The following is a 13,415-nucleotide window of genomic DNA, read 5'->3' as shown; positions in this document are numbered from 1 at the left end:
CCGTTCCAGACAATTTTTTTCAAGTTGGGGGGTCATTAAGACCATTTAAGGGGTCACCCAGAAGTCATACCAGCAGAGGCCCTTTGGCTCACAGGTCCTCACACGTTCGCACGACGAAACAGATCCTTTTCTGAGGTTAAAAACCTGGCTACCGGCCTATTAATTAATCATTTGTCAGAAAGAAGAAATTCCTGTCCTCTTTAGAAAAAATAGACACGCATTGCTTACGTGTGGTAGTGAAGTAACACAGCGATTTATTCCATATAAAATGTCAACTGAGCTGTGTGTTGTCTTCCAGGAGATTCAAGTTGTCCTTGCGTAATATGTAGCTCTAACAGTGCACGATATTGATTTGGTATTGTCTATCATTGTAGTGCCATGGTAGAAGTCTTGGGTAAATAGCCTGAGAAGACATGTGGTTACTAGCAAAGTACTGAACCCAGAAAGATTGAAGAAAATAAATGGGAAGTGAGAAACATTGGCTTCTGGGCTGACATGTTGATAATTTTCAAGCTCCCTCACAACTTCTTTCGTTTAAGCGTGTTCCTCTGAGCATCTGACAGCTTTGTAATGCTAAAGTTTACTAAAGGCAACCCCTTTCCGGCGGGGTTAGTATCTGACCCCCCTACTGACCCCCTATAAAATCAATGGGAAAAAGAAAATTAAAAAAGCCCAGAACTATCAATGGGACCTGATTCAAGTTCATCAATAAATTTAGCTTACCTGGAACTTTCAAGATGGCAGACGGGTTGCAGATTTGCGACTCCCTTCTCATTTGACTGAAGGATTTGTCACGGAAAATCAAACACAGAATAAGTTGGAATATCTGCAAGCATGGTATTTGTACCCGCTAGAAAATTAAGCAATAAAAATAGCGAGGAAATTCTGGCAAATTAACACGCACGCAACTAACCGCGAGCCACACGCACACGATTACATCAACCGGAAATTTATTATGGCAAGCTTGTCGTCCCAAGGCCTCTCGCCTTCACTAGCCTGTTCATTTGTCAGCGTTTCTCTTTGCTTCATTTCCCAATACGTACGAAAGCAATACTTGATCATATTCATCTTATTCTGTGCTCGATTTTCCGTCAACAAAACCTCCACTAAACAGTAAAAGAAGCAAGAGCAGCAAATCTGCAGTAGAGTAGGAAATCTGCAACGCGTCCGCCATATTGAAAGTTTCAGGTAAGCTAAATTTATTGATGGACTTGAATCGCGTCCCATTGATAGTTCCGGGGTTTTCCCATTGTGTTTATAGGGGGTCAGTAGGGGGGTCACTAAGGGGGTCAGTAGGGAGCCAGTTGACCGGGGGTCAGTGTTTTGTCGAAACCCCCAAGACAAGGTTATTTATCACCAGGTAATTCCATCATTTTGGAAATAGCAGCTACTTTATTATTCATCGGCGTCACAATTTTTTTGTTGATTTGGGGGCTCATTTTGTTGAAACTCAAGCACGCTTCCAACAGACCTGCTTATTATCGTAAACCTTTCCTGCTGACAGAGCAATACTAAAAATATCCTCCCGTATCACATTGCAACCTTAAGCTCGAAAATTCAATACACAACATGACATTATAATTCACAAAGGCAGAAAATATCACAGAATCCTTTTCCAGTGAAACATTTTATTCAAACAAGCAACATAAAAGATGCACTAAAACGCCGTTCGCGTTGCAATGACTTTCGACGCCATTGCTGGTTAACGAGAATAACAAACTCGCGAGTCAGAATGTATATTTATATTTAATTAAGTTAGCACAACAGAAAGACGCTAACCCTATTTTGACACGAAAATGCTTTACTATTGCCATAAAAACTATCCAGTTAAGCTCGCATATTATAAAACATGACGAATTCATAAAGGCCACCTTTTCCAGCGAACAATTTTTTGAAACAAACAACATATTTGCTGTTAGAGGCAAAAACCCCTTCCTGTTTCATTACGTCTGTGAAGAGAAAAAACTCAGTCGTGTCAAATATGCGCAATATTACAACAGACTAAAATTTCAGGATCAAACCGTTTCCATGAAGAACCTTTTCATTGAAAAATAAAGCACAAAATAGACGAAAAGCTTTCTTTCAAATAATTCTTGGCTGTCACATTTCCAATTTTTTTTCACCTGAAGACTGTGCAGAGTTGATCACAGATCCACGTGGTTAAGGTGTTCGATTCGTTCTCTGTCTTTGTTGAACCCATAAGTTACCAGAGAATTTTCCATTTGGTTTCAGTGTTCTACATAAGAGCACACTTCGTAAAATATTATTTTAGAAATACAGCTCACTTTGATTTCGGCTCGACGGGCGATAGATTGTTGTCGAAGTCCATTACTCGTCGCTTTTGAGATTCCAGGTGTTGGCTTTTCACCGCCTGCCTATTTTATCCAACTGATTTTCCATTATTGAGCTCCATAAGGGTATATTTTGTTTAAGGATCCACTAAAACACCATGCGCGTTACATGACTTCCGAAGCGATTGCAGCCTAACTTAATGATTCTACTATGTCCACCAGAGAGATCTACGCAGATCCACTACCCTCGCAATCCTAAGAAAATACGCGCAGAAGCCTCTATGCACAAAGACACCACTTACCAGGGGAGTGACAGGCAAGAGTTTTACCGACACGGAAAAAAAAATAAAAAGAAAAAAAAATAAAACAAACAAATCCCACCCACTTTCCGACTGGGATTGCCATACTGGCAACCCAGTAATAAGGGCTGAATAGTTGACTTGTACACAATTTGGGCTCAATGGGCGAACTCAACATGTACTGAAAGCACACATGTACGCATTGCGGACCTATTTCGTTTCTGGGAGCGAGGTTGAATTGTTCGTAGATCACGCCATATAGTTATGTCACGCGATACTTCGCTCACAAGGGAAGGAGGCTGCATCCCAGGACAAAATCAGTGTTTAAACGTTCCAATCTCATTTTCTTGTTCATTCGACAGCTGTTTATCATTACAGAGAAAACATGTCGGTCCGTCAGGAAAGCTGGCAAACAAAGAAACCCACTATCAGAGAAAGAAGCAAGTTTATGTTTAACAACGACCTCTTCAGCGATGTGAAGTTTGTGGTTCGCAAGAGCGATGGCGAAAGTGAAAGCAAAATAGCGATTCCAGCTCACAAGTTAATGCTGTCAATTGGCAGTCCTGTGTTTGAAGCCATGTTTTACGGTGACCTAGCGGAGACTAGTGACTCTATTGAACTGCCTCACTGTCAATACGAGAGTCTGTTGGAGTTGTTTCGTTACTTGTACAGTGATGAAGTGAAATTAAGCGGAAGTAATGTCATGAAAGTGTTGTATTTGGCGAAGAAATATATTGTGCCTTCTCTGGCCGTTAAATGCACGAAATATTTGCAGGATCACTTAGATCCATCCAATGTGTTTAACATCTTGGTGTCTGCACGTAAATATGACGAGGAGCAGTTAGTGGATCGATGCTGGGAGATGATCGACAAACAAACTTCGGCTGCTGTGAAATCGGAAGGATTTGCGATGATTGAAAGGCCTTTACTTGAAGAATTGGTTGAAAGGGATACCCTTGACATCCCGGAAGCGGAATTGTTTAAAGGTGTGGTTCAGTGGGCAGAAATGGAAGTAGCAAGGCAAACCATGGTCGCAGATGGAGAAGAGAAACGAAAAATTATCGGAGAACGGATTATGAAGGCAATTCGCTTCCCTATTATGAAGCAGGATGAATTTGCCTTTGTTGTTATGGACAGCAAAATTCTCTCTTATGATGAAGTTTCCACTTTGATTAAATATTTCAGTTCAAAGGACAGTTTCCCAATTGAATTTCCAGTTTCAAAACGATCCGGGCCATTGCGGGCCAAAGCTGATTGTCTTAATATAATGAAGCGGTTTGAAAATGTTGAAGCACTTGAAGATACTTCCGAAGACTTATATACAAGATTAAGTCCAATAGCAAAGAAAAAAGAAAAAAGAAAGAGACGTGCGGTAAAAAAAGCTGGGTCACCACACTGGTTAGAAGAGAGAAATGTGGCAGTAAGAGAATGCGAAAGCGACGAGGAAGGTCGAAGAGGTGTATGGGCAAGGATTCGAAAGGAAATTGAAAATACGTCAGTTTGAACAAAAACAGAACAGCTATCAATATTTCGTTAGAATCCGAAAGCGACGATGAAAGGAAGGATTTGGAAGGAGGTCGTATGTGGGTAGAAGGTCGAGATGGTTTCGTAAGGTTAGGAAGGAAAAAGAAATGGCCGGTCTGATAGAACAAAAACTTCAGAACAGATTTCAATTTTGGTAAGAAGAGACTTGGGGCCTGTTTCTCGAAAGTCCCCATAGCTTTTCGGGCCCGAAAAGCCAGTCGTCAAACTGCAATCTGCTTAGTTTGAAAAGCTAATCCTTTAACATGTTTTTGATGTAAGAAAAACAAAGAGGATTGCAAAGTTTTGATGGCTTAGACCCTGCCGTTGCGAAGATATAAAGGGAATTGTGGAACCCGAAATAGGCCCGAAAAGTTTCGGGACTTTTGAGAAACAGGCCATTGGTTTTCTTTATAATGTAGCTCAAAGAGAGGCTCAAAAATGCTTGCATTGAAGAACTCGTTGAGCTGTAGGCAGGTTTGAATTACACTGAGAGAATCCTTTTCTTCTAAAGCTGATTTGAATAGTTGCTATATTTGGAATAACTCAATGATAAGAACTGCCACAAGACTATGTTCCTTTAACATAGGGCTAATGCAGGTTATAAAAAAATAAAGGATCTGATAACAGGCAATGCTAAAGTACTTTTCAAGGACTTTCAACTGTTTCAAGATTACGTTGTTTCCCTGTTTCCTTCTTCGAATTTGTTTGAAGTTACCAGGCTGTAGGGAGTGCTATAAGATCTCTGAAACTGGCATTTTAAAGTTTACAATGTGAACTAGAACCATTAGAGCATGTGTTTAATTCAGCACTTAATTTAACTGAGTCATGCAGACTACAAAATCCTCATCGAGAAGAGGTGGACATGAAATTGTGGCATTGACGTCGCGGAGAGTTTGAGTTTGAGAAGGAAATCCATCATCTCAGGACATGTACACTTAGTAAAAAACTGGAGGAATTTCTAGTTTATTTTTTCCTCCAGAAAGTTTGCAAGAAACTCTTTTCTTACTGAGTGAATCCTGAAAAATTCGGGACAAAAACTAATTTTATGATAATCAAGTCTACCAGGAAAATGGATATGCCTTTAAATATTCAAATTAGAAGTAGCGATGGAACGAGCCATTCTTTAGTCCGTAAGAATCATATTAAGTATCTACTAGGGTTAATGCCGATTGATATCGAGATTGATAACTGCGTCTCATGGAACTGTCATATTTCGTATATCAGCTCTCGAATCGCCAGGAATATCGACGTTATCAAAGCTAAGACATTACCTATCTTTAAAGCAACTTAAGCAAATTTACTATAACCTCATTTATCCTTACACATCATACGCAATTTTGACATGGGGCAACACCTATATCTCAAAGGTCTACAACCCGATATATTTCGCAACACCTTTCAGTATTTTAGCGAAGTGCATAGCTACAATACCAGATATGCAACCCAATAAAACTTAAATAAGCCATATGTAAGGACGAACACTGGCAAGTAGATTATTTCATTTAAAGCTAATGATCTTTGGAAGTCTATCCCACAATACCTTAGAGATTTGACTATGTACACTTTCTCTAAAAATATCAAACATTACTTGCTCTCTAAGCAATTCTCAAAATAACTGGTCTGTTGAAAGTGAGCATTATCTTTTGCACTGTATACAAACCTCCTTCCTTCTTAGAACTTCTCCGCCTTACCTCTACTATATATTACTTTACTGCAATTAATATTTTTCAGAACCTTGTTCTGTGTTTCCACGCACCCTCTTCTGTTTTATTTCGCCTTTATCAAAGTAATGTAACATCATTAGGCAACATGGGGGCCAAGTAGGAACCGAATGGTTTATTTGGCCACCCTGCTCAAGCACGTTTACTTAATACAATAGAAGCATCATTGGCAACTTTGAAACGTTTTAAACTAAATTAAGTAACCACGTCAAGAGGAAATAAAATTGTATTGTATTGTACTGTATTGCATTTTATCATCCAACTACGTTAGTTTTTGTACAAAAAACGCACGAAACGAGTACAAATATTCCACGGTATTGTACAGTTAGCTATTTGTACACTTGGTTATTGTACAGTAGAAAACCGGCTTGACAAGTTTAGTTGCTGACGTTGTCCCGCACGCACAAATTTCTCGCACGTTCTCAGTTGTTTATAATTCATTTGCTAAGAATTAGTGCAAAAAAAAAATAATGCTGTATAATAAATAGCTTATAAGATGTTTTGGTGTGTAGTATCACAGAGTATTTCTACGAGGTTATGATTAGGTAAAAATCTAAGTCACACTAGAAAATTGTGCAAAACGTTCGTTTCAGCCTGAAACGCAACTTTTTGTGAAAACTGGTTTTTGGCAGTAATTTTAGCAGTTTTAGAGTAAAAACTGTAAAAAGATGATCACATCAAGATTATGATTTTTTCACTGGAAAATTGTGGATTTTCTGTGTTTTAGCTCGCCCTAGCGGGCTCGTCATAATACAGCACAACTCGGTATAAGGTATATGTATTGTATTGTATTGAAGCCACGGACGTTAGGAGCTGGTCATTTGTGGATTCAAGTGTTTCCGTGATGAATAAATCAATGAACGAAATGTTATGATCCTCGCAATTATGAACGCAATTTTAGCAATTGCGTAGAGAAGCCTGAAAAATTCAGGACTTCAACGGGGTTTAAACACGTGACCTTGCGATACCGGTGCGACGCTCTAACCAACGTTAACTGAGCTATGAAGCCACTGACGTTGGGAGCTGGTCATTTGTGGATTCTCGTAACGTCAGTGGGTTAGGGTTTTGGTTTAAGTCCAGGCGTTACCCTGATTTTCTGGACACGAAATACTTTCAGTCAGCGGAAGGATTTTGTTTTTGTTCCCGCTTCAGACATGTGCATGATCGTGTAGATAACCTATCCGCGGAATTACTTGGCAATAAGTTTTACTTTATTTGTTGGCGGATGTATTCTGATTAGCAATGTTTCGAGGGGACGACAATAATATTATGCTTTTGTAAGTCTTTCATCTCAAAGCATAAATTCCGTTATTGTAATCACTTCGAGACTATTCCAAGCTTTTTAACGTGGCAATGGTGTGGCAGTCCTTCAAAAATGAAACTGATATGAGTCACGCTTAATTTTGGGGAGAAACTGTAAATTTATCTCCAAGTGCTGACGTCCTTCCTAAAACTTCATATTTGGTTATTTCACGTTGTTGTTTTGCTGACGACGGCAAAGAAATGGACAAAAATGAAAAACGCTCGAGCAGAGTGTGCAAAGCAATTGTGTTTGCCCACTAAATATATTTTTAAATACTCAATTATTTGATGTTTAAAATTCATGTGAACGACAGAAAACACTACTCTGATTTAAAATATCAACACATTAACAATGAGCAGTGCCATTTTCATCATGCATATTCAAACTATTTCTTGTAGCGGAATCAAATAATAGATACAACTATCTTCAGATTTGATCAAAACATGATGATTCGCGTAATGAAACAAATACCCCTCCTTTTTTAAAAATACAACGTAGGCCCGGTTCAAACGTCGCATTTCATATGTGCCGAATATAACTCGAGAGTTGACTGCGTGTGAAATGCGACGTTTGAATCAATTAAACTGGACAGTTTGAGTTAAATTCGACTTCAGTCGAATCTGCGACTGAAACAGTCGAATATGCGACTTAAGTTCGACGTTTGATTCAGACGTCGCATTTCACATGTGCCGAATATAATGCATAAATTATAGTAAATTATTATGATTCATTTAGCAAACCATAATCCGTAAATGTCATGCGCAGAAGAGTGTAAACAGCAATTTAAAAAATGGCGGGAGGCGAAGGAATGTGCAGTTTATGCTTTTCAAAAACAAAATATACATGTTTGAAGTGCAGCAATTATTATTGTATGAGGTGCTCGGTGTTTGAAAATGAAGAGGACACTCCTGGGTGGAAAGAGGGAAAATCTGTGGCATGTAGTGAGACCTGCTTCAATGATACGATGAAAAGGCGCGAGTCGAGTGAAGGCCAAGATGACGCTGTTGGCATTTTGGATACAGTCTCCGAGTGGAAATTCGACGTTTGAATCAAATGCCGCATTTAATTGTTTCAGTCGCCTAAAATAGGAGTTATATTCGGCACATGTGAAATGCGACGTTTGAACCGGGCCTTATATTGTACTCTTCCCTTCCTGTCTCAATTCGTGTACTGGCATCGCTACACTCATATTACCGAAATACATTTTGGCAACACTTCAAGTAAAAACGTCACATTTCATAGATAGAATTTAAACTTGTAAACAGTTTTGATTGACATCTATAAACGGGTAATATGACACTGATGTACTTAAACTTAAAGAGAATGGTCAGTTTTGACTGTTTTGTAAGGCTGTCAAACGAAATTACAGATTGAGACTGTTTTCCCAGTACAACAGCTTTTACACTTCCATCGCTATTCTTACTGAGCTTTATTCATTCATTCATTCATTCATTCGTTCGTTCGTTCGTTCGTTCATTTCTAGTCGGCAAGTTCAGAATTACTTTCATTCCTTTCTCTTCATGCGTACCCTGGCAGCACTAGTATGTACATTGTAACCATTGTCTACGTTGTGACAACAATCACAATTAGTATTGCGAGTGCAAAAACGTTTAACGCATGATCATCCTTTGTAGAATTTGTCGATCGTCTTGAAAACGCAAAATAGACAAGAGAGTCTGGTTTCTATTTCTTAGTCCCTCTCAATCAAATTTCGCGAAAGTGTTCGTTCTTTTGTTGGCACAATGTTGGACCCATTTGAACGGCCTCCGCACAACTTATTTTTTGCGTCCAACATTTGCCTAAAAACCGTTCAACTTTTGTTGAACGAATGTTGGTCAAATGTTAAAATCGTTTAAATCGGCCTTAGTAGAATAAAGGTAGCACTATTCCATCGCTCATTTCTCGTTTTTGTGCCTTGTAATCAATCTCCAGAATTTTATGCAAACTTTTAATTACATGTCCACATTTAACCCATGATATATTATTTATAGAGCATGCGCTGTCTGTCTTTATTCCACTCTAACTCCTTCATTCCAATCACATATCTCATAAACATAGCTAACACAATTGAACCTTTAGGTTTAAAAAGAAAAACAAGTTTTATCGTTATATCATTTCAGTTTTTATCGTTCCTATTATTATTATTATTATTATTATTATTATTATTATTATTATTATTATTATCATTGTACCGCATCCGTTAAGTCCGTTAAATTCTCTGTTTTAAATACTGTATCATATTACACGCCATATCACTGATTATACATGCATTGGAACGTCTCAGTAAAACGTAGTACTCTGATAAAGAAAGACAGAGCCTTGCAAAATATTCTCAAATGAGGGGGGGAGGGGGGGCACACTGTGTCAAACAGAGGGTACTCACTAGATTGTGGCGTTTTCGCCACCTGAATATTGTAGGTTGTTTGCTTAAAAAAAGGCTTACAAAGGAGGGGAGTCATGGGCACCCCAGGACCCCCCTAGCTACGCCCTTGCCCTAAAAAGTTCCCAAGAATACTCACGCTACGTCATTAAATTCTAAAATGAAAATCGCGAATATTTTACCTGCATTACCTGGAAAATTAGGCTAGATTTAAATATTTTTACAAGTTTTTAGAGTCGTAGCGTCTTTTATTCTGAACATACAGCGGAAAAAAGGCCTTCCCTTTTAACTTTCAACAGTTGCAACGTTTCAAATCTTAAGAGATTGTGTTGATACGTATTTGCCCCAGTTCATGAGTTACAAAGAACGCTTGTTTTCGTGGCAAAGCGAATTTTGTTGATTTCCGGCGGCCATTGTGGTGTACCAAAATGGCGCCTCGTCTATAGCTCTTAACAGTTTCGTGAGACGTTTCGGCCAATAACCGTTAAAAATGGTGAACCACACAGACGTGTTTTCTTGGCTTTTTTTATTGAGCGGTTTAGATGATTTATTTTTTTGTCGCCTGACAGTGAAACGACTTGATTTGCAGGTCTGTGAGAGAGGTAACGTCAAGAAGGGGCGGAAATAATAAGCACTTTTTTCTTGGAGAGGTCAATTCCTATGATTCTTGCGATTGTTGTGTTACACAGATGAAGATGAAGTTCGATACAGGAGTCGATATCGCTGTCATCTCTGTGCCGACTTATCAAGCCTTACCTCAGCGTCCTAAGCAGAAGCCTTCAATTGCTGAACTGTTTAGTCCAGGTGGAATGCTCAGTTGCAAAGGTCAGTTTACAGCAAGCATTTCCCATAAGAACAAACTGTACTGTGTTGATATCTTTGTCATTGAAGGAGACTGTGTAAACAATCTCTAAGTCGTCATGTAGCATGCCTAATGTTTAGTTCAGCGTGTGGAAGAAACGATTGCTAATGTGTTTGGTGACATTGGTCTTATGAACTGTGAGCCAGTCAAGATTGAGCTCACTGACAATGCAAATCCATATTGTGTTAATACTGCCAAGAAAATTCCCTTACTTCAAAAGTAAAGGAAGAGGTAGATCGCATGTTAGAAGCAGGGATTATTGAGGACATCACAGACCCACCTAACTGGTGTGCCCCTATAGTTCCCGTTGTAAAACCCAATCGTAAAATTAGAATTTGTGTTGACCTCAGGAAGTTGAATGAAGCAGCTAAGAGGGAAACATACATTCTTCCTACTTTGGAAGATGTTGCTCCAAAATTGGCAGGAGCCAAAGTGTTTTCAAACTTAGATGCATGAAGTGGTTATTGGCAGGTACCTTGACATCCAGAAAGCTCAAGGTTGACAACCTTTATTACACCAAGTGGTCGGTTCTGTTTCCGCCGGCTAACATTTGGGATAACGTCTGCTCCAGACATTTTTCAGAAAAGAATGACCAACCTCCTCAAGGATCAGTAACTTCAAGGCGTGGCTGTTTTCCAAGATGACATTATTGCCTTTGGCAGATCTGAGGCAAAACATGATGCAAGACTTCAGCAAGTGTTCGAGACGATTGAAAGAGGAAAAATGTGAAATCAGAAAGCCTAAGATATGCTATTTTGGAAATGTTGCTAGCAAAGAAGGGCTGAACGCAGACTCAGATAAAGGCAAAGCAATTTAAGAACTTTCTGCGCCACATAATGTACCAGAATTGAGTCAAGTGCTGGGAATGATCATTTACCTGGTAAGATTCTTACCAAACCTATCCGGCGTGTGATCAGTCCAATTAGTGAATTACTTAAATGTGAAAGTGCCTGGAATTGGCTCCATCAACAGAACGAAGTGTTCGACAAGGTCAAAGCCATGGTTACCACAGCACTTGTCCTAGCTTTCTATGATATCCACAAGCCTACAGCGGTTAGCGCAGATGCAAGCAGCATGGACTAGGCGGTGTTCTTATACAGAAGCACGGTGACCAGTTACGTCCTGTTGCATTTGCGTCTCGTACTTTCACGGATTCAGAAAAGAAGTATGCCCAAATTGACAAAAAAATAAAAATAAACAAAAATAAGCGGCCGTGTGGGCATGTAAGAAGCTTTCTCGTTATCTTTGTGTTCTGGAGTTTTTTCAGCTTTTGACAGATCATGAGCCGTTGGTATCACTGATCAACCATCACGATCTGGATAGAGCACCCTTAAGATGTCAGCGTCTTCTTATGCGCTTGATGAGCTTCAGAGTGAAGCCTAAACATGTGTCTGGAAAGGAACAAGTAGTTGCTGATACTCTTTCAAGAAATCCTCTAGCAGCCCTGCCAGAGACATCAGACACACAAGATGTCAAAGAGTATATTGATGCAGTCAAAATGGCAAGAGAAGATTGAACAGACCAGGTGCGCTACTGCATCAGATCCACAGCTGAGACGTGTTCTCGATTATACCGTCCGTGGATGGCCAAAGTACCCTAAATATGCACCGGAAGAAATACGCCAATATCATGTAATCAGTGATTAATCAATTAATTTATTTATTGATATTTACCGAGAAAGCTCCACTCACCCAAAAGTGGTTTTCAGCGAGGTCCTGCATCCGATCCAATTGGAATTTAGAAGTGTTGGTTCTTGAGGACAGGGGAAAACCGCAGAACCCGGATAAAAACCTCTCAGAGCAGAGTAAAAACCCAACAACAAACTCAACACACATATGACGCCGGGACCGGGATTCGAATCCGGGCCACCTTGATGGGAGGCGAGTGCTAAGTCTTTGCTTTTTCCCCCTGGCTCGAGTCACTTGTTATCGGTTAGCCGGCAAATTGACAAGAGGCATGGTGTGCGACCTTTTTCAGATCTACAGCCAGGAGATTCAGTTCGTGTGAGGCTAGATCAGCAAAAAGTTTGAAAGACCTGTGAAATCAATCGCAGCACGGGTCCTAGGTCGTATATGATCCAGACACCAAACGGCGTGGTGCGTAGGAACCGCAGACACCTGCGTACATAGAATAGTCCCACTGAGAGTGCAGGATGAACAAGAGTTGGATGTTAACATGGAGCCGCGAGCGGCAGGACCACTTGCGGGATTTCTACATTCTGAGTCAGAAGAACCACCACAGATTGTGACACCATGCAGTGTGACGTCAGCTATGTCAGCTGTACCTACCTGTGCAAGTCAACAGCCCAGTTTACTTCAAACAGAAGTTGGGACTTCTAGTGGTTGCATTGTTAGAAAGCCCTCTCGATTTACAGAAGTTTGATTGTTTGATTCACTGATAGAGACATTTTAAGTCTGATAATGATGAGTGAAATATAAATATGAAATACATCAATTACAACTGCGAGGTAACATATAATCATTTGATTTCATACCCGCAGTGCAAAAATATATGATGTATTTCATAATTATCTTTCACTCATCATTACTTATCACAGGAAGTTGTGAACCCAGAAGTGACCGGCTCCCAACGTTAGTGGCTTCATAGCTCTGTTGGTTAGAGCATCGCACCGGTATCGCGAGGTCGCGGGTTCAAACCCCGTTGAAGTCCTGAAATTTTTCAGGCTTCTCGACGCAATTGAATTTGCGCTCATAACTGCGAGGCAACATGGTTTCATTTGATTAAAACATCTTAGTTTATACATAAAACTTGCTACAAAACATAAAACTTGCACGCCGTATATAAAACATGTTTGAAAATATAACTCTTGTCACGCCATATATAAAACTTGTTGCAATAAAACGTATCACGCATTATATAAAATATGACTTGTCACGCAATACGTCTATTGGAACACAGTACCACGCCAAAGGGCGAGAACGAGGCGATGAACTTGACTTTCCAGGATTATAAACTCTATAAAGTTGCGTGAGACACTTTGACAAATAACGCAGAAACGCTGCAGCGCACAGACC

General features: G+C 39.7%; 1 protein-coding gene across 1 annotated transcript; it reads left to right on the top strand.

Annotated features, from left to right (window-relative positions):
• Positions 1 to 2,975: 2,975 nt before the first annotated feature.
• LOC138046123 (BTB/POZ domain-containing protein 6-like) lies at positions 2,976 to 4,094 on the top strand. The gene has a single exon (XM_068892802.1). It carries the CDS (start codon positions 2,976 to 2,978, stop codon positions 4,092 to 4,094), a length of 1,119 nt encoding a protein of 372 aa, XP_068748903.1.
• The last annotated feature ends 9,321 nt before the right edge of the window (positions 4,095 to 13,415 follow it).

Source organism: Montipora capricornis, chromosome 4, assembly GCF_036669925.1.
Source record: "Montipora capricornis isolate CH-2021 chromosome 4, ASM3666992v2, whole genome shotgun sequence".
In the NCBI taxonomy this organism is placed as follows: domain Eukaryota; kingdom Metazoa; phylum Cnidaria; class Anthozoa; order Scleractinia; family Acroporidae; genus Montipora; species Montipora capricornis.
The sequence above is the reverse complement of the archived record's forward strand: the minus strand, read 5'-3'. Positions and strand labels throughout refer to the sequence as shown.